This window comes from Puma concolor, chromosome A3 (genome assembly GCF_028749965.1).
Source record: "Puma concolor isolate L17-30 chromosome A3, mPumCon1.1.hap2, whole genome shotgun sequence".
NCBI classification, from domain to species: domain Eukaryota; kingdom Metazoa; phylum Chordata; class Mammalia; order Carnivora; family Felidae; genus Puma; species Puma concolor.
In genome coordinates, this window is record NC_141669.1 from 33,187,319 (window position 1) to 33,208,224 (window position 20,906).

Genomic DNA, 20,906 nt, shown 5'->3' on the forward strand with positions numbered 1-20,906 from the left:
GCTAAATACATCAATGCATTTTAACAAGGCACTATGTAGCCAATGATTTTCTAGTGAAGATCTCATTATCAGGCTGCACAGGACTTAAGGTGCTGCTAGACCCTACAATATTTCTCCAATGGTTGACTTTTTAATTTCTAATTATTTCAGAATCCATGAAGGCTACCTTGCCCAATTTCCACCTCCCTGAAATCTCACAAGGACAACCAACTTATTGGGTGCCAGGAGCAGAGTATTTCCAAGAAGCCTTCAGTGAGTTCAAACATGGGATGAGAAAAATAAGATAAAAGTTTTAAAACTAAATGCAAATTCCCACACTTGGATTCAAACCCAGCATCTTCAGCAGTGCACAACTGGGGAGACTTGACGGGGGCGGGGGGGAGCTTCACATGGTTCAGATTTTAAAAACCCTCTGTGAGGACTTGTCCTGTTTTAGCATTTTTATCCTTTTCAATGTCTGTGTCTCTGAGAGTCTGTGGATTATTTTATCATTAAATGCCGTGTCCGGGGAGGAGAAGCAGAGAGCAAAGACCCCCTGTGAAATTGCTCTCATTCAGAAAGTTCCACTTTGGACAGAATCATATTGGAACGACCTGATCATGAGTTTATATGAACAGTGGTTTAATTAATTCCCAACTCCCCCACCATAGCATTTGCAAAATGGAAATTTTTGGAAATATTTCTCCCCTTAAATATTTTGGTTCAGCTGATTTCAGGAAAAAAAGAATGCCACTGTTGGTATCTGCACAACATATTGAAAATGCCATGGCCATTAGGATGCCTTTAGAGACATCTTCAACCTTCACCTTCACACAGATCAGACCTACCATTTATTATTTCTGTCCCTCTCTAAATCTGCATAGATGATTCTGAAAAAGTGAGAAATTGCTTAGGGTCAAAAGGGAGGATGCCGTAAGGAAACATCTTCCTTCTGTACACAAGAAAATAGCTTTAGAGTGTTTGGAATAGTTTAGTGTAATCAACACAGGCTGGATACCAGTATGAATTTGAGAGTTTTAAACTTTTTGACTCGCAGTTTGGGTTTTTATAGAACACTCTGTAATGCACCTGAAGAGGCCATGATTATAAAGCTCAAACTGAAGTCCCCAAACAGGGGCTCAGATTGGTGCTGTGGGGTGAGGGGAAAGGACTGCTCTGTCCTCTGCTAACCGGGCATCATGTATTAGTAGGAGCCTGAACTTGGGCCATGGAGCAGTCCTAGATGTCAATCCCTCTGTTTCCTTAAGGCCAGCAATTGTCTTATTTATTCTGGCACTCTGGAGCATCTGGCAGGGGTACACAGCACATCATCAGTGCTACGTGAACATTTATAAATCGACCAGTATCAAAATGTGAACAATTACAGGTTCTCCATACAAATGTGCATATACAGGAACACAACACACACGTTGTTAATGTGTAAAACGTTAAATGTGTAAAGTCAACAAGAACACACCATGTGCCACGGCTAAATGTTAACGCAGGTTACCTAAAATGTGGTTTTGGTTTGATTTTTAAGGGCATTTGGGGGAAAATGAAGAACATTAAAAAAAAAAAAACTGTCTTACCGTACAGGTATTTTCCTTCATAAAAGCAAATAAAAATGAGAAGTGATTTTTAAAAATGTAAACAACACATGGTGAAAACAGCAAAAAAAAAAAAAATTGACGTCATTAGCTTTAAAAATTCATACCTGTTATTGTGAAGCCACCTAAAAAAGAAAAAAGAACAAATGTTACAATTTATTTAACTTACAATCTAAATAACAAATACTAGTGACATTGGCTGCCTGACCACCCATCTAAGATACAGAAACTTGCCAAATTATATTCACAGTTAAGAAAAAACTGAAAACATCTGCACATGATTTAATCGCTACTCATTCTTTTAAGATTACGGGGCTTAGTGCACAAATTTAATTCTTGTGCATACCTAAGCAACCGCTGGTTTTTAAAGAGACTGCACTGAACTAAAAATGGAATATAAACTATCTGAACTACACAAAAATGAGGCCAGCGGCCCTACACAACAATATGGCTAGTAAACCAACAGAAATAACAGAAGAGTCAGAAAGGTACTGTATCACCTGACATTCATGGAAAATAACTTAGAAAAATGGAAAGGAAATGCAAGAAATGAAATGCTTACCAAGCTCATTCAGTAACAGGGCTGTGAAAGAAACAGACAAAGACAAACACAGAATAAGAGACCAGATGAATAATGAAAGTAAGAGGAATATCAGCAGAAAGAAATCCAGGCAGATTTGATTACAGTGGTAGGGGGCCACTGCTAACATGGGTGCACCCCAAGGAAATGTGGCATTGGGAATATTTTCAAATAAACAATCCCAACGCTAATTTTTGCAAGTGTGTGTGGTTGATTATTATATGTGTACAGTTCACCTGGGGACTTCATAAAACATTTCTACTGTATATGTTTACATATACTATACGTATCCAGTTTACCACACACAGTAGAAATATTTTACGGAGTTAATCTTAACTTTATTTGACTGAGTCTTCCTCATTACATATTGCCAGAGAGTTACTGAACTCAACATACGGGAGTCTTAAATCATCCAGGATCTCAGGTATGATTTCTATCGTCGTTCAATGACGATAGAAAGAACATCTCAGGAAATTCTATTTTGGCTGCCCTGCCTGACGGAGACTTTGGCACAAGGTAAAGCCCTCTCTGGAGGTTCTACTTATTTGGTATTCACTGGCCATCAAGGGATGCTTATGTTTTTTAAACCTTCAAAACTTGAGTCCCAGGAATTAGCACTTATGTGTGTGTCCTTATCTATGACTTATGCATATTATAAGTGCACGATCACACTACTTCTTGTGGACCTGTAACTTCATGGAAACCGACAAGGCAGGTGGAGGTGGGGTGGGGTGGGACATCCGTGATTTATGTTCCAGGTTATGCGCTTTAAACCCAGACTATACAGTGGCGCTTTATTTTGGTGAAAGCTACCTAGCTAAACATATACCAATTACTTCAGGAGTTGTGGAGGAGAATGCTACAATTACATTTTCAGCCCTGTTTTCCTGTTAATGGTAGTGGCATTAGAGGATACTTTCTAAAACAAGTCAGTAATTTCACTTATAGTGACAAGAATCCACTTGGAAGGGTGCGAAACCAGATAGTGCTATCAAGGAATTTTAATTTGCTTTCACATGAGGGCATATTTTACTAAAATGGCAATTGAAAGAGCTGTATCTAAGATGCTCTTCCTTTAGATAAAAGACAGTGTTTTGGAGGAATACATTTAGAAGTAAGTGCTTTTTTCCTGTATGTTAATGAGGCATTTTTGATCCCATCTTTGTAAGAAATCAGCTCAGTTTTCTAAAGTGTCTTTTCCTTCTGCCTACTGCCTATGGAGCATATTAAATAGACCGCATTAAAATGAGTCCCCAAAATGTTCCTTTGGGACATGATTAAGTCAGGACATATACTTTTTTTTTTTTTTTTCTGACGGACTCTGAAGTCTGTGAGTTCTTACAAATATGAGATCAAATTCCCCCAAATGTTGAGTCTATACAGGAATAGACTATATTTGATTTTTTTTTCTTACATGTAAAAGTATAAATTTCTTACCAAGTGGTCCAATCGTCTCCTATGCTACTACATGCATGTTTGTATGCAGTGAGTAAGATCTATTAATGTGTAGAATGCTCATTTACATAATCCCTTTAAAATGGCCACTAGTAGAGGGTAATTATATGAAGCCCTTGTGATAATTCAGAACAAAATATTATCTTTAAGGGTGGTATAAAATTCCTGTCCTTCCTTATGAAAACTAGGCCGTGGAAATAGATATAAAATCAAAGAGCACAAAGAAATTGGCTTCTTTGTTCAAATATTTTCTAAAAATATGTAAGTACAAATCAACTAAAAAAAAATCTAGCTTTAAGGATACTGCTATTTATTTTTCCTTTTTACTATACATATTAGAAAACTGTCAATTCTATAAGGATCAAAACATTTTGGAGCATAAGGCTGGCTAGGCCTTAAGCAAGGCCTAAATTCATGTCTACCTCTTGTCCCTTGGAAATGTCATATTTGATGATATGAAAAATCTTAGGCCAAATGGATGCTACAATGTGTACAACAGTATTCTTCAAGGGTCTTTGCTCTTATTAAATATCTATTTTTTTGAAAACTGGGTTGTGGAAAGGAGCCTAATTACTGAATTATCTCAAAAGTTCCTATTAGTTGCCATTAGACTAATGGCATTAGTTATAAGTCATTACTTATTAGTCATTACTAATAAACATTATCACTAAGTTTTTATGACTAATGTTCAAGGGGAGATTTGGTAGTCAGAACCACATTTTAGAACAATCCCTGAATAGTGAATAACTGAACACAGAAATCATGCATTTAGATCATCACTTCTGATTTACAGAAATCTCTTACGGTATTTCTTAAGTCTGCGTTTCAATCCAGGTAAGTGGGCGTTTCCTGAAGAGAGGGGGCATTTCTTGGTGCACTTGTGAATGAGGGAAGGGGATGAAATTGCTAAAGCTTCCAAGGAAATAAAGGATAGTACTTGGAGCCGAGGAAGAGGAGAGAGTTAAGTGTGAGAGTAGGAGACACGGAGAGAGAAGAGTACAATTTCTCGCTGGTATGTCTTTGTATACTCTCACACCTGTCATTCCTCTTCTTATCCATTTTGGTTCCTCAAGCACAAGGGAGAAACTGCACTCTTTCTCATATTCCTCACGGTCAAATATTCTAATGGTAATGATCTTCCTGTGGGAACACAAGACAAAGGCAAAACAAATGGTTGGCGTCACACGCTCATGCTAGGTGTTCACCAAGCTGCATGTTACTGTGATGTTATGAAGGTTGAACTGGCAACACATGGACCTCCAGAAGTATGTAAAAGGGCATCACGGCTACTCCCAGCTGGCCCCGGTTACGTTTTCTTCCAATTTACCACTTACACCATTTCTTCCTGCTTCACTTAGCTGTCAGGAAGTATCCCAACTTAGGAAGAGAGATCAGAAAGTTGGCTTCATTTTGGCCTGGCAAACGTTAGCACCATCTTTCCCAGAAATGGGAGGCCTGATTGACTGCACTGAACATTCGTTTCTCAGCCCTGCAGCGTGCAGAGTGGCCAGAATTGGCTGATGGAGCTACAGGTTGGGACCGCTGTGGCCCCCGGGGGTGAGATCTATGCCCTGTTACATAGGTGGAGGGATGTGTGTGTTGTGAGTCACGTCTGAAGAGTGCAGGCATCCAGGGGTGGCACAGGCCAGCAAGAAGCTGTTGGGCTCAGCCCTGGAGCAGCTCCCCCACCTTTCTTCTCACTCATCTCCACCAGGCGGGGCTCTCCAATCTCAAGGAAGAAGGTCTTGTTTTTCTCATACTCCTCATCATCAATTACCTTGACTGATATTGTTTTGCTGAAACAGAGAAGAGTAGAAATTGACGAACAAGGGAAAGAGAAGGAACATAGAGAAGAGGAAAGCAAGGTTAACGAGCTGCACTTCCAGACAAACTTCTGTACTTCCAGAGAACCTTCCGTGACTTTGTTCTTCCAGAATGGGTGTGGGGTAGGTCTGTAAGATTATAGAGGTCACCCAATGCATAGCTCCCCTGCCCAAGGCCATGGAATGATTTTAGGCAACACGTAGAACTCAGGACTAATAGGTTTATCATCAGCATCATGAGGAGGAAAAGCAGAAGAACACAGATCACAATAATAAGAAAAAAAAATATTTACTTAGTAAATGCCTTAATCGTAGGATTGTCTGAGCTGTGCCCGGGAAATCAATCCTTTAGAACAAATAGGTAAGTCACATCAAAATATCAACAGAGGTTATCTGTGAGTGACTGGCTTATGGGTCATTTTTTAATTTTTTTACCTTCATTCTGCTTTACTGTATTTCCAAACATAATATTTTTATCATAAAGTTTTATTAAAGTAATAAATGTATAAGACCATCACAAAATAAAATCAAACACTTTTATGTTACCCCACCCAATGTCCTAGAATCAGACTCTTCTTCAAGTTAGTCAGATTTTCCACCTAGATCTCAAGGGGAAGGTGTTCATGTTTTATTTGTCTTTCTAAAGAAGAAAGCTGAGGCCTCCCAATAGCTGTTTTGGAAGGTGGGGGATGGGGAACGATGATGTTATAGTTATTTTTATCCCTCCAAAGTTGAATTTCAACTCTTACAAAATATACCATTTATACTATTTCCAACTCTAGCAATACACCAAGGCATTTAGTTAAGAATTCTTCCTGTAATCCATCCATTAGCACTTGTAGCCTTAGGGTCCTCTGGTTGAGAGTGACTGACAGACAGTAGGACAAATGCAAATATTATGCAAATGTCAATTTCCCATAAGCCTGATGACTGTGAAAAGAAATCTAATGTTACCTTCTAATTAATAAGGGCTTAATCACTTCCTATATTGCAACTTACTCAGAGCCCCCTAAACACTTGTTTGTCCTTGAAAAAAATTTTTTTTCCAGTAACATTGGCCAAGAACATTTCTGACTAAAGTTTTTGAAACAATGAATTTACATAGACACAGTTTTAATGTCATGGACGTTATTTAGTTTGAGTGGAGTTTTCTAGATCTTCTGGAACAAATTTTGTTTATAATCTTTTTTTTTTCTTCTAGTTATTGACCAAAGCCATCAAGTTTCATTTAGACCTATGTATGACAAGGAGCTTCAGTGTTCTTTCCTAGTATTAAATAAAGGTAGAAGTTGCTTTTAATTTTCTGAAAATCCTAGTTCCTAATGCTAAATGCTTTAGTCTTACTTTCTGGGGTTAACATTGTGGAAATGAGATCAAATGATTGCATCTGGTCCTTTGGAGCCCCATAACCGGCTCTCTGTTCCTCAGCTAAAGAATATCCCTGAATGATGCTCATATCTAATTTCTCATTACTGAGGAATTGGGGTTCATAACAGGGCCTTTTCTATCTCAGCTGTGTTCTCAAAGACTGAAATACTAAGGCCAGGTGAACATCTGTAAATGACTAAAGCAATAATTATTTTTATTTTTATTTATTTTTTATTTTTTAAATCATTTTTAAAGAGTAGTTAGGTATTTACAAAACTACCAACAATGTGATGAAGTCCAACTACGTGTATACAGTGAACAGTTCCTGTCTAACTTCTAGAATTGTTTTCTGGAAGTGACCCATTTACTTAGAGAGTGAGAGAGTGTAAATATATAATAAAATCAGCCTGCCCTGACTATATTAAGATATCTGATCATTCCTCAATCTCCAAAAGTTAAAAATTATTAGAGAGAGCACAAGAGATGTAAGCCATGATGATACATGAACTCTTTATTTCAGAACTGAATTTGATGTTATCAGTGAAATCAAGTTTATTTTGCAAAACCTGCCAAATGTCTATCCTCTTTGTCATTGAAGTTATGCATTTGGGGTATTAATTTCCATCTTCCTGCCTTATAGTCATAAACTGCAGTTGTACAATTCCACTAAAGAAGTCACCCATAAGACCAAGTGTGGCAAAGTGCTGATGGGCATTAGAAGGGCCCTGCCACCATCTTCTGGACTTGATGGTCTAACATGCCTTATCAAGGCAGCTTCATGAAGTTGAATGAATGTAGCTTAATGTAGTTCAGCTACATTAAGCTGAATGTTATGTTGCAATGCTCTTGCTTATATTACCTAAAAACATTTGGCTTCTCTTTCTGCATCTTGCAGTCCCAACCCATCCTATGTGTAATCCCACGTTTTTTTGATTTGCATAAATAGAGCACCATAGAGATGACTGGAGTAGCCTGGCTAACCGGGTAAGTCTGTTAAGAAAAAACTACTGGTTTTCTACCCAAAAAGCAACATGATCACTCATTCACAAATGAATGGAAGTAACCAAATAACATTGTTTCATATCCTTTGTGAATTTAATCCTCTATTGTTGTAGCAGTTTTATTTTCTATACTCTGGAGTATGAGAAATATAAAATCCCACACAATTTGTATAATACAATAAGCACTGAAAGTTTACCTTTAGATTATCAATATTTACTAGGTCCATAATCCTTAGAAAATGTTTCAGGATTTGATAACTGTAAGACTGGAAAATCAAAGATGAAGAAAAAGAAAACAGTACCTCTGTAGGTGCCTGGCAAAGACACCTAAAATAGATGGGATTTGCATAATGGCATATTGTTTCAAAATCATTAATAATACCATCAATAGTATCCCTGACAGGAGGAACCATTAAATTATAAATTGATTTTGGTGCTCTTGCATAGTAAAACTATTAATAGGCAACTTGATTATTGAAGGACATTTCAGTCCATTTAAAGAGGCAGGATAAAGTTAATCCTTATGAATTAGCCCTTGAAACCAAGAGAGGCAAAAATCAGAAGAGATTGCCAATGTTCACCTTTCACTTCTCCCCCTAGCAAAGGTAGCAAAGGTGAAAATGACTAACATAATTTGAGAGAGAAAGAGAGAGCGAGCACGAGCAGAGGAGGGGCAGAAGGAGAGGGAGAATCTTAACCAGGCTTCATACTCAGCGCAGAGCCCAGCCCAGAGTCCGACTTGGGGCTCAATCCCAGGACCCTGAGATCATGACCTGAGCTGAAATCAAGAGCCAGAAGCTTAACCGATTGAGCCACCCAGGCACCCCCTAACCAATGTAATTTTTAAGGGAACTTATCCTTAGGCTGTCCTTTGCTCACTTTTCAGAGCCTAATGCCACTTCTTCCATCACAGGGGAAGTTACATGAGATGGGGTGGATTTGGTAAGGACTCCAGTTATTCTAGTTTGATAATCAGCAGAAGCACACCTCTGTTCCTCATAATTTTGCAGTGGATATAGAATCTCAAGGACTGAAAAGATTAAAGGCCCTCCCATTTGCACCCCACCCCCACCCCCCATTGCCACACCAATCCCATATTCAAAGGGCTTTTGCTTTATAACAGGGACTCCCTCTCCCTGAGAACGCAGATTCCTGTTGGCTGTCCTTTTGTTCTCTTTACCGACAGGTAGCAGTCAAGTCAAGTTTTATTTCTTTAGACTGAAAGGTTAACCAAAACAAGACTGGAAGACTCAGGTAGACATAGCCCTTCAACCAATGACAACTCTTGTACTCTGATTGCCCTGATAAGGAACAAATAGAAAAGCTGATATCGTGCAATTTTCATCCACCATAATTATGAAGAAGGTAATGAGAACTTTTCACTTGATTTTTTTTAAAACATCTCTCTAAAGTTGTTGAGTGTACTATAAAAAAGATGTTTTCTGGAAACTAGCAAAGTAGTTACAGATCTTATGATAACATTAGATGATTTCTCAATATGGCCAAAATTTTTATAGTAATACACCTTGGTTCCATTTCTAGGGGGGAAAAGATTTTAAGGAAGATCAATTTGTTTAGTGGAAAAATACGGGCTATTCCTTTTGATTTCTCTGTAGTGCTTTTTCTCTGATAATAAACCAACAACTATTTTGACTTCTCAGTCTCTGTGGTATCTGATGGGTCTCAAAAGACCCAAACACCTTATAACATTCGGCCAAGGAGTTTGTATATCTGGTGGTGACTCAGGCAGATGGTGGGAAAGGAAAGAAAGAGGTGGCTTTTGTAGCAGAGGTAAAAAAAAAAAAAAAAAAAAAAAAGAGGAAGAAGAAAATCTCTGTAAAATATATTCTGATATCTCATCAGTAAGTCAAAGTAGCATCAGGGCCTCTTTTTCTATGTCAACCTCAATTTGCCCTTCTGTGGTTTTTCTCAAGACTGTTCTTGATGTTAAGAGAAGTGAGAAAAAGATGAGTTTGGGAGGTTAAAGAGAAGAGACTCTACTTTTAAATCGCCATGTAAAAGATTTTAGTGAGTATTTCACATATTTGGATACTGCAATGGCTATTTTAACATTTATTTAAAAAAAACCCTAAACTCTCTTTAGGCCTACTGAGAAGTCAATGAACCTATGAGCACTTTACATTTCTTAATTCACCTGTCTTCATAACAGCCCTAGAAGTAACTTCTGCTGCTTAACATTCACAGAGGAAACAATGACTCAGAGAAGTTAAGAAACTTCCAAGGTCACAAAGTGAGACTCCTATGACTGGCTTCAAAGACCAATACCTTCAATTATATGACGCACAAAGTTCCTTATTCATTCAGCTGTGCAGTATTTTTATGACCACTTTAAAGGATCTGGATCATTATTTTAAATTAATATAGAGGTTTATTGTTTTTGTTAAGGATTGCCTAGATTAGCAATAGTAGAATTTCAATTCTGTTTTTAAAAGGAGAGCAACACATATATTTTATGATGGCTGTTCTAAAAAGTGGAATGCCTGAGGAGATAGAGGTCCTATTAGAAGTAATCGAAAAGTGCCATGAATATGTAGGGACTCACCAATTCTGAGAACTTTGAGCCACCGATCAGTAGCCTAAGCCTTATAGGGAGAGGTGGGGGGCTTGTTAGAACTTCAGAATCTCAGGCCTACCCCCCAGGCCCACCAAATCAGATCTGTGTATTAACAAGATACCCAGATGACACCTATGCATGTTAAAGTTTGAGAATCACGGACCTAGAGAGGACAATGCGTTCTTTTATTAAGTCAGATGACAAATTAAGAGGCTGGTAATAGCTGGGCTTGTGTTTCGGTTCTGTCTGCATATTAGAATCACATGTGGAGCTTTTGCAAACTTTAAGTGGGGGGCTCGGCTCACTCGAAAGCAGTGAAATCAAACACTCTGGTTGTGGGGCCCCAGCAAGAATACAGTTTTTAAAAGTTTTCCAGGTGATTCCAATATGCAGTAGGGGCTGGCAAGTGGCTAATGGGGAGCAAGACGGTATGCCTGATGTTTAAAAGAATGTATTAAATAAAGAATAGATAGAATTGTGAGAAAGTCAGAGTCAAAACTAAATTTCAGGTCTAATTAGCAATCTAGACTGAAACATGGGAGAAACATTTTGCTTTGTCCTTCACTAAAGTGGATTATATAGACTATTTAAATTGCTCTTTTCTCCTCTGAGGAAATGCTGGTCTCCTCAGGCCACCCTAATTGTATAGGTGAGAAAACACCTTGAGCATTCAGGTAGCAGGGTTTACACTCATACAGAGTTATTTCCTTCCCAACCAAGTGATAGGAACTCTGGTGATAGGCTTTTACACAATGGAAGTTCTACTGGGAGAGGAGGAAAAATAAGGATTTCAGTTGCCACAGAAGATAGTAATGCCTCATATCCCCACTCTCAGCTTCTGAGCCATGTCAGTGAAAGGCATGTTGGTGGAACTGAAAACTTTCCACATTAGGGCTACCATACTTAGACTCAAGAAAGAAGTGACCCAGGATTGATTACATCTGAAGGGAAAAGATCTGGCAACTTCTCCGACCACAGCGTGATGTCATCAGGTGAGGCAAATTTGAAATTTAATGTTAAAAGCTTTGGTATAGGGGCGCCTGGGTGGCGCAGTCGGTTAAGCGTCCGACTTCAGCCAGGTCACGAACTCGCGGTCCGTGAGTTCGAGCCCCGCGTCGGGCTCTGGGCTGATGGCTCGGAGCCTGGAGCCTGCTTCCGATTCTGTGTCTCCCTCTCTCTCTGCCCCTCCCCCGTTCATGCTCTGTCTCTCTCTGTCCCAAAAATAAATAAACGTTGAAAAAAAAAATTAAAAAAAAAAAAAAAAAAAAAAAAAAAAGCTTTGGTATAGACTATTACTCAAAAGGACAAGCCAACTGGCAAATAGGCAAAGGATCTGAATAGACATTTCTCCAAAGAAGATCAACAAATGCACAATAAGTATGTGAAGAGATGCTCAACATCATTAGTTAGTGGGGGAAATGCCAATGAAAACAGCAATGGGATACCAATTCAAACCCACTAAGATGGCTAGAAGCAAACACACAGGTAATGACAAGTGTTGTAGAGAATGTAGAGGGGTTAGAACTCTCTTACACTGCTGGCAGGAATGCAAAATGCTGCAGAAAAGACCTAGCAATTCCTCCAAAATTAAAGAACAGAGTGACCGTATGACCCAGCGATTCCACTTGTAGGTCTTCACAGCAAGATTATTCATGAAAGCTCCAAGGTGGAAACAACCTAATTATCCATCAACTAATGAGCGAATAAACATAGTGTGGTCTGTCTACACAATGGAGTATTACTCAACAAGAAAAAGAAATGAAATTCTGACACACACTAACTGAAGGAGGGCAGAACATGTCACGTTGGTATGCTGATAATTTTGAGTAATAGGCACTCGAAAAACAGCAAATGCAGGGACAGCCTTTCTCTGAACCGCACCCCCTGCCCCCCGCCCCCCGCCATCTGCCTAAAGACAGATACTCTAAAAGGAGCTTGACTGTCACAGATTCCCTCCCTGCGAGTGTCGTCAGCCATAACCACAGGAGACAAGAGTACAAGTGGATGTCACACCCTGACAAACTTTGTCACAAACTGTCATACTTCCCATCTGTTCTTCTAAGGGTCTAATCATCTTTCCTAAAAATCATCTGCTTGCTTCTCAGAGGCCTACATTCCCCACCTCTTCCCCTACTAAGATGGTATGTAAGCATGCATTTAAGCTACCTTAGGGAATAACTAATTGTTCCCTGGGTGTCTCTCATGTAGACATGAAGTATACATGTTAGTAAGTTTTATTTCTCTTATTTATCTTTCTTCTAGTCCATGGTCTCAGCCAAGAACTCTAAAAGGTAGAGGAAAAATTATCTTTCCTCCCCTACACTTCAACAATGGTTGAACCATGGAAACGTTATGCTGAATGAAAGAAGCCAGACACAGAAGTTCATATATGGTATGATTCATTTATATGAAAAGTCCAGAACAGGCAACTCCATAGGGGCAGAAAGTAGATTAGTGGCTGCCTAGGGCTGAGGTTTGGGGGGGGGGGGGGTTGTCAGTAATTGGATGGTGACTATTCATGGGAATGGGTTTTCATTTGGGGGTGATAAAAATGTTCTACAATTGATTGTAGCAATGGTTACACAATTCCAAAAATACACTAAACCTCATTGAATCACATATTTTAAATAAGTGAACGTATGACATGTGAATTGTGTCTTCATAAAGCTGTTATTATTTTTTTAAAGCAAGCTTCAGGGTAAATCCTAGTCTTTAGAAAGAACTGTGTCTTGGGTGAGAAAATGCTGTGAGGATGTTGAGGCTTTCTGGTATGGAGTTTCAAATTTTGCTGGTCCTGCTAAACAGAAAATTGGAGTGTTGCATGCCAGAGACAGGGAGGGCCATGTGCCCCAAAGCTAAGCACCATTGCTCAGTCTGTCAGCACCATGGGCCCTCAATCCATCCCTTTCCCCAGGTTTCCCCACAGAATCCTGCCCTCCAGGATCAAGGGTTATTGATGTTGTACTTTGACATGCTAAGCATTTCTGGTGGCTCTTACCTCAGGCCTAGCTTCCTTGGCTGGTTTCTTTTCCCCAAAGTACAAAGTATTATGAAATGTCAGAAGTGGCATTTCCCTCATGGCATTTATTTAAAAAGAAAAGGAAAGGACCATAATCATAGGTCATGCTGCTGCCCCTTGCTGAGTCCACAGCTCTCTACGTATCACCTCGGGCATTATCCAGCACCGTTGTTGACATTGATTTCTCTCTGCCTACAAGGAAAGATGAGCTTGCTATGGATTGCCTTTGTATGCTTGGTTTAAATTCCTGGCCCATTTTAAGCTTTGTTTGTTTGTTTTTTCCTTCAAAAATTGATTTGATGAGTTAGTTGGGGATTTGGAGTAACAGAGAGAAAGGGGCAGTCAGAGAAGACTCACGCATATATTCTCCACATTTTCCATAAGTGACCCAAATCCACTCCCCTAATTAACATTCCAAATAGGATAAAACATGCTGCTATTCATATTATTTCTAATAATGTTTTCCCATCATCTTTAGATTAGGAGAAACTCTGGGTATAGATCTACTTGGGAATTTGCTCAAGTTTCCATGCTAAGATGGGTCATAAAAGAGGGGCCAGGCCATGACTCAATCTGTTGTTTCCTTTGTTGACAGGTCGAGAGCATCAGACTGGGATGTGGATTACACAAGTTCATTAGTATCTTGATTTGGCCACTTTCTAGCCAAGGTATTTGGACCAGTTCTGGCATCCTTCTAAACATCAATGTTACCATCTATCAAATGGGGATAATAAAGCTCACTGCACAGTGACTCACGTTCACAGTGTCGTGATGATCAAATAGGGGGTGTCATCAGTCATCAACTGTAGATGATACAACTTCACAGGTAGTCACAAAGATGAAATAACACAATGCATGCAAAATAATTTTGCAAAGGACTCTAAAATGTTATGAACAGTTGTTATTATTAGTTGAAAAGGAGTGGCTTACTCTGTAGTTCTTACTTGCCTGTTTACCTAGTCACCTCAAAAGGGGCAGTTGGCGGGGCGCCTAGGTGGCTCAGTCAGTTAAGCGTCTGACTTCAGCTCAGGTCATGATCTCGCGGTTTGTGAGTTCTAGCCCCACGTCGGCCTCTGTGCTGACAGCTCAGAGCCTGGAGCCTGCTTCAGATTCTGTCTCCTCCTCTCTCTGCCCCTCCCCTGCTCATGCTCACTCTCTGTCTCTCAATAATGAATAAACGTTAAAATTAAAAAAAAAAAAGGCAGTTGGCAGATGGTGGAGGTGGGGGTCAGGAAATATTTGATAGAGTCATGGGCCATACCCTCAAATTCACTCTCCTGTGTAGCTTGGGATCACATCCTATATAATGGCCTACCTAGTACAGAACCCTGAAATCAGAGAAGCAAGTGGCATAAAGGCTAGTAGTGTTCAGCTTCCCAGTCCCAGCTCTGCTAGATCCCCTTTTACGTCAGCTAGTTACACAGAGGGGACTGAAATCATGCTTTTCCAGAGCTCCTTCTCTGAAGAGAGGTTGGCAAACAGGGATAGTACTATTCTGGCACTTAAATAGACTCTGAGGTTGAGAGTTGCTAAAGTAGCTAAATGAAGGGAGTTTTTTGGGAGGCTTGTCATCCATGCCCTGATCTCCACATTATCAAGTGGTAATTGAAATGATTGCTTCAAGCAAGGCAAGAGGCAGGGCCAGCTAAAATCGTGCTATTCTCTTGGGATACCCACAGAATTTTACAGAGCACTGGATCAGGGGTTTTCCAATGGCGGCTTACCCTATTTTATTTTTTTCTGCTTACTTTTGTAACTGAAAGGCAACCAATTTATTTTTTCCAAATGCAAAATAGGAACAAATGTAATTCATTTTTGATCTTTCTCCTTTCAGCAAGGTCGGCTTTAGTCTCTAAAGAAAAGCCTGTGAGCTCCCTTCCTGTCCTGTGCTCCACTTGAAAGAAACATTGCCGGGACCCTAGAATTATTGCTCTAATAAATAATATGCTAAGAATTCTAGTATCCCCCAGGGTTCTATTCTATTATAGCAGGCTAGTGTGAAAACCACATGAGTAAAGTTTTGAAGAGAAAATGGTATGAATGTGTTAAAGTGACCATAATTTTGTGATATATAAAATCTATACCTTACCATTGCCTCCTTGCTGTACAGTCGATAAACTTCAGTCTTAAGGAGGGTAAAGTCATAAAGATCCTGGGTTTGTTACCTAAATGTACATGCTGACAATTGGTCAGTATAGTGAAAAATAAAGTGGATCAAGCATTGGACATCATGTTGAAATACATGAAAACAGATCTTTGTCTAGATGTTTAAAGACCGTTTAAAATTATTGGCGTTGTGCAAGTTCCATGAGAGAGAGACTTTTAACCAAATGATGGCGGGTTCTCAGCATCTTGAAACTGCTCCCTTAACTCGTCAAGACAGCTTAAGTGTCCACAGTCTGAGATCTTTGCTGTACTCCATACAGGGAATGGGAAAGGCCAAATTCTGTAGAAAATGTTGTTTTGACAAATCCCTCGAAGTTGAGGATAATGTTCAATACTTTGTGGCATCAAGGATAACACATAACACATAAATATCTTTGGTTCCATTTTTGAAACTTCTGTCAAGTCCTCAATTTATAATTTTTTTTTTTTTTATAAAAGGCCACTGCCCTTAATAAGAATTTGGAATTAAGTGAAATTGATGCTGGTGAATTGCAACAAAACTTTTGAGTTCCCATCCTTTTCAAAAGCTCTCTTCATATTGGACATTTCAAACATTGCTGGGTTATTACTGAATCTCTCTCCAGAGATTATTTCTGCCTTTGGACTTTCTTCCTCTGTCAAGATTCTTTGTTCAATGTAGAGTTTCCCTGGAAAACAGTGGAAGGATTTCACTCCTAGAATGTTACAGAACAGCAGCTAGTGTATGCTGAAAGCATCTCTATCCAAAAGAGTCCAGCTTTAAAAATAGAACATCATGAAATAAAGCTGGGCTTTCTTACATTTTTTTATTTACATGCTTTCTCTCTTTTTCTTCCTTCCCATCCTTTCTCTATGGCCACAAAATAATCAATGGCAAATCAGTCTCTCTGCATGCGTTCATACAAAATATTCTAAAAGACAAGATGCCAGATATTTTCTTGAACAGAGCCAATAATCAATAATGAGTGAATTGTTGCTGAGTTTTGTACTTTGCATTTCTGTTGCATGTCTAATATTTTATTGCTATTTTACATTAGATTAAGCAATCAATCCTTATGTGTTCATACTACATATTCTACAAAGATGTTTGGACTTTCGTTTTGCATCTCACAATGGGGGCTTATTGATTTACAAAAAATAAAACAATAAATAATAATATTTATTGACTACTCACCCCATGGGGTATAATGTGAGAAATGCAGGTGGGGCTCTGGTTTGTTTCTACTGGAGGTGTCATGTAAGAAGCTCTCCAGGAAGTCTGTTAAACTATTTCAATGTTCATTTATTTCCATAAATAACATAATTATTAAGGCTAATCAGGACACTGTGACCGTGACCATGGCTCTGAGTGACTCCACAATAGGGGTGCAAAAAAATGACCTTCTAAAATGCTTTCTTAGGAAAGGGAATCAGGTTGCAAACTTCTCCTTCTGTCATTTATTAGCTGCACCCATGTGAGTTACTTATTCTTTCTAAGGCTCAAGTGCCTGCTCTGGAAAGTGGTTATAATGATGGTATTTATCTCATCTGATTGCTGCAAACAGTCATTGTGATAATACATACAAAATGCTTAACACAGAGCCTTAACACAGGCATTATAGGAATAGGAATATTAGCTATTCCTATTATGACCATGATCAATATTATGTCAAGTTAAGAACTGGGACTTTTGGGAATGAACTGTCTATAACTCCTACAAGTGACTTAATCTATATGTTTGTCTTCTTGTCTATAAAAATGGAATAATTATATCTACGTCATAAGGTTGTTGAGAGGATTATATACAAAAACAGAATAGTAAGCAATCAACAAATGATGGTTGTCAAAATTATTATTATGGAAACCAAGGAGAAGACAGACTAGGAACTAAAGTATTTCAGTAAGGCTTATTTACTGACATCAAGCTTAGTAGAAATCGATAGGTTAGTAGTAGAAAACTGATAGGTTAGTAGAAATCGATAATACAACCCTTTTTCTTTTAAATCAGATTTTCAGTGCCTATCTTTGGCTTCTGCTTTCTCTGATAATCTAGAAAAAAAAACTTGATTCGGAACAGAATTCTGTCCATCTTCATGTGAAATATCAGCTAGTCTGTATTTCATGGGTTCTTTTCCACTAAATACAATTAAAATAATATGAATTACTGTCAGTTATTCTGTGTTCTTTCTCTTAAATTGTTTTTCCTGCCCATCAAGGTAATACTTACTCGTTGTTGAGAATTTGACAAATGCAGAAATGAAGAAAAATGAAAATCACCCATAAGCTCACCACTAGAGATCACCATTTAACATTTAAAAATGTTTACTTTTAGCTTTTAAAATATACAGCTACACAATTCAGACTATACGTATATATATATATATATATATATATATATATATATATATATACACACGTATATATATATACACGTATATATATCCATACGTGTATATATATATATACACGTATGGATATATATACGTATATATATGCATATATGTATATAGTGTGTGTGTGTGTAAATAAAAATTGGTATGATTTTTCACTTAATGTTCAACATTTTGAACATTTCCCATGGCATAAAATTTTTTAAAACTTTTCTTTAGAATGGCATAAGATATTCCATGAAATGTCTTTACAATAATGTAATTAACTCTTTATGAATGGATTGTGGGCCATTGTTTTTCTCTCTACTGTCCCTATCTGTCTAGACTGATCTATATTTTATAGGGGGAAAGAAATAAAACAAGCCAAAAATATTATGAACTTTTTGTGTTTTCCTATGGATGCATTACTTGGGATCAGTTCTGTTAAGGATGAATGTTTATTTTCCTTGTAATCTTCTTTACATGCTTGGGTCCCACTCTGGACTCCTACCACAGGTGGTAACCTTCCTCAGCTCCATTTTCTATTGGCCCTTTTTGAAATTCTTGTCTGGATTCTGCCATGTAGAAAATTCATACATCAATTTTTAAAAGGGGAAATTCTCTTCTCAGTCATTACTAATCTTCTGGCTAGTTTTGTTGGAAAATTTTTTCAGGAATCATCTGCCAATGTTGTTTCCCTAGAAGGCCATTCTGGCTACCTCACTAAGCTCCTGTTCATTTTGTAACAAATAATTCCTCATGCTAAATCACTTGCAAATACTCATGGTTATGCCCTTCTCCTGATCACCCACCCCTGTTGTCATCAGAATAGTATTAGTCATTTTCTACTCAAATTCAGTCCTTGCCTTCACCAACACCCTACCCTCCAGTCTAGAAGCATAATCTCCCAATGCTCCACCACAAAAATCTCCCTCTTCACCTCTCATTATACAGGTGAGCAAACTGAGACTCACTGACATTGGCCAACACCTCAAAAGTTGAGGATGCCAGAGTCAGGATTAAAACTCATCTCCAGAGTTTGAGTCCACATCTGGTATTTATCTATTCTGCTATCATCCTAGTGTTTTTCTTCTCTCGTGCTGATGGAATCCAATTCACCACTCTTTGTAGAAAACCTTTCCTTCCCTCCTCTCTTTTTAATGAACTAAAAACTGATGCCGATAACAAAAGGAAATGACTGGTTTTGTTAACTTCCTGCCTTTTTATTTTTTATTTATTTATTTTTTTTTTTAATTTTTTTTTTTCCAACGTTTATTTATTTTTGGGACAGAGAGAGACAGAGCATGAACGGGGGAGGGGCAGAGAGAGAGGGAGACACAGAATCGGAAACAGGCTCCAGGCTCTGAGCCATCAGCCCAGAGCCTGACGCGGGGCTCGAACTCACGGACCGTGAGATCGTGACCTGGCTGAAGTCGGACGCTTAACCGACTGCGCCACCCAGGCGCCCCCTTCCTGCCTTTTTAAATCATTGTCTGTCATCCTGATGAATGCTTTATAAATTAAAGGGCCCATCCAATGGAGACATGGACTTCCTGTAGTAAGGATGACTGTGTAGAGTGTGACCTGGTGAGTCTTTGACATGAAAACAGTCTGAAACATCCACAGAAACACTAAAGAATAAATCAAAACCGGCCTATAGTCTTATTTGTATCCCAAGTCTCCTGGGCATCATGTTTAGCAGTTGTCTATCTTTGCATTTTTCTATGCTTCCTTCCTTCTTCCCCCAGAGTCATGGAATATCCCTATTAGCCACTAGACAAGGAACCTGAAGATCTACTTGGACTGAGATGAGAACGGTCCATAATTATGTGTAATTTTTTCCACTTAAGGAATATAATTCAATTTTTTAAAATTTATTTTTAGAGAGAAAGCACAAACAGGGGTGGGGCAGAGGGACAGGGAGAATCCACGCTCAGTGCGGAGTCTAACGTGGGGCTCGAGCCTAGGACTGTGAGATCATGACCTGAGCCTGAAATCAAGATTTGGATGCTTAACTGACTGAGCCACCCAGGCACCCTGATTATGATTGAATTTTATGGGGACTCCATTTCCTGATTCAAAGAGAGTAATTTTGGAAGGAATTAGCTTTGCAGCAATATAGGGAGCCATAAATGTTCCGGGTAGTGTGCCTCTATATGGTGAAATACTTCCTGAGTGTCTAATCACGACCAGGTAAACATTAAAAGTGATATAAACTATGAATCAAAAATTATTACCAGCAAAATATCAAGGGTCTCAGTATGCCCCCTGATTTCTGCTGCTGCTTTCCACTCTGCAAAACACAGTGATTCACTGGCTGTGGACTCTCGCTGAACTTTACAGCACAGCACTTGTTTGGATGTTTAAATCTTTTTCAGGTATTCTACTTGGTTTAAAACTTCAGGGGCGCCTGGGTGGCGCAGTCGGTTAAGCGTCCGACTTCAGCCAGGTCACCATCTCGCGGTCCGGGAGTTCGAGCCCCACGTCAGGCTCTGGGCTGATGGCTCAGAGCCTGGAGCCTGTTTCCGATTCTGTGTCTCCCTCTCTCTCTGCCCCTCCCCCGTTCATGCTCTGTCTCTCTCTGTCCCAAAAATAAAAAATAAACGTTGAAAAAAAAAATTAAAAAAAAAAAAAAAACTTCACCAAACAGTTATTCTTTTGGAGCTCATATTTTTAACAGAAGGGACCCAAGGCACTTTATAGGTAATCATCGCAAGAGAAAATCAGCAAGAAGACAATTTAGCCTCCTGTGGATGCCAGCAGTTTAAAGCTTAAAATCAAAATTAACCAAAACCAGAATAGAGTTCATTGGCTTTGTACCGAAAATGTGTTTTGCCTTTTTCCCTTTTATGTTTTATGTTTTTAATGGGAGTTGTCCCCAGTTAGACTTTACAGAACCAGAACAGGTTTATAGAATGCAAATAAAGCCATTGTTTAACAAAAAAATTGAGCCACTAGACCAAACACAGTGAGAAAGTACTTGGTGAGCCATTCTTGGATTAATTA

At 38.8% G+C, this 20,906-nt stretch overlaps 1 protein-coding gene across 15 annotated transcripts in view; it reads right to left on the bottom strand.

Moving 5' to 3' along the window:
- Positions 1 to 20,906, bottom strand: part of SLC8A1 (solute carrier family 8 member A1) — a 385,340-nt gene that overhangs the window by 61,162 nt on the left and 303,272 nt on the right. For 7 of the 15 annotated variants that reach the window (XM_086700455.1, XM_086700451.1, XM_025927473.2 and 4 more), the window contains 4 exons: positions 5,311 to 5,417; positions 2,149 to 2,169; positions 1,694 to 1,711; positions 1,569 to 1,583 (listed from right to left, as the gene is read on the bottom strand). In XM_086700455.1, the coding sequence (XP_086556581.1) occupies positions 1,569 to 1,583; positions 1,694 to 1,711; positions 2,149 to 2,169; positions 5,311 to 5,417 (161 nt within the window). Of the gene's footprint in view, positions 1 to 1,568; positions 1,584 to 1,693; positions 1,712 to 2,148; positions 2,170 to 4,657; positions 4,762 to 5,310; positions 5,418 to 20,906 lie in introns of all 15 variants that reach the window. The other 8 variants (XM_086700450.1, XM_086700445.1, XM_086700449.1 and 5 more) reach the window with 5 other exon arrangements.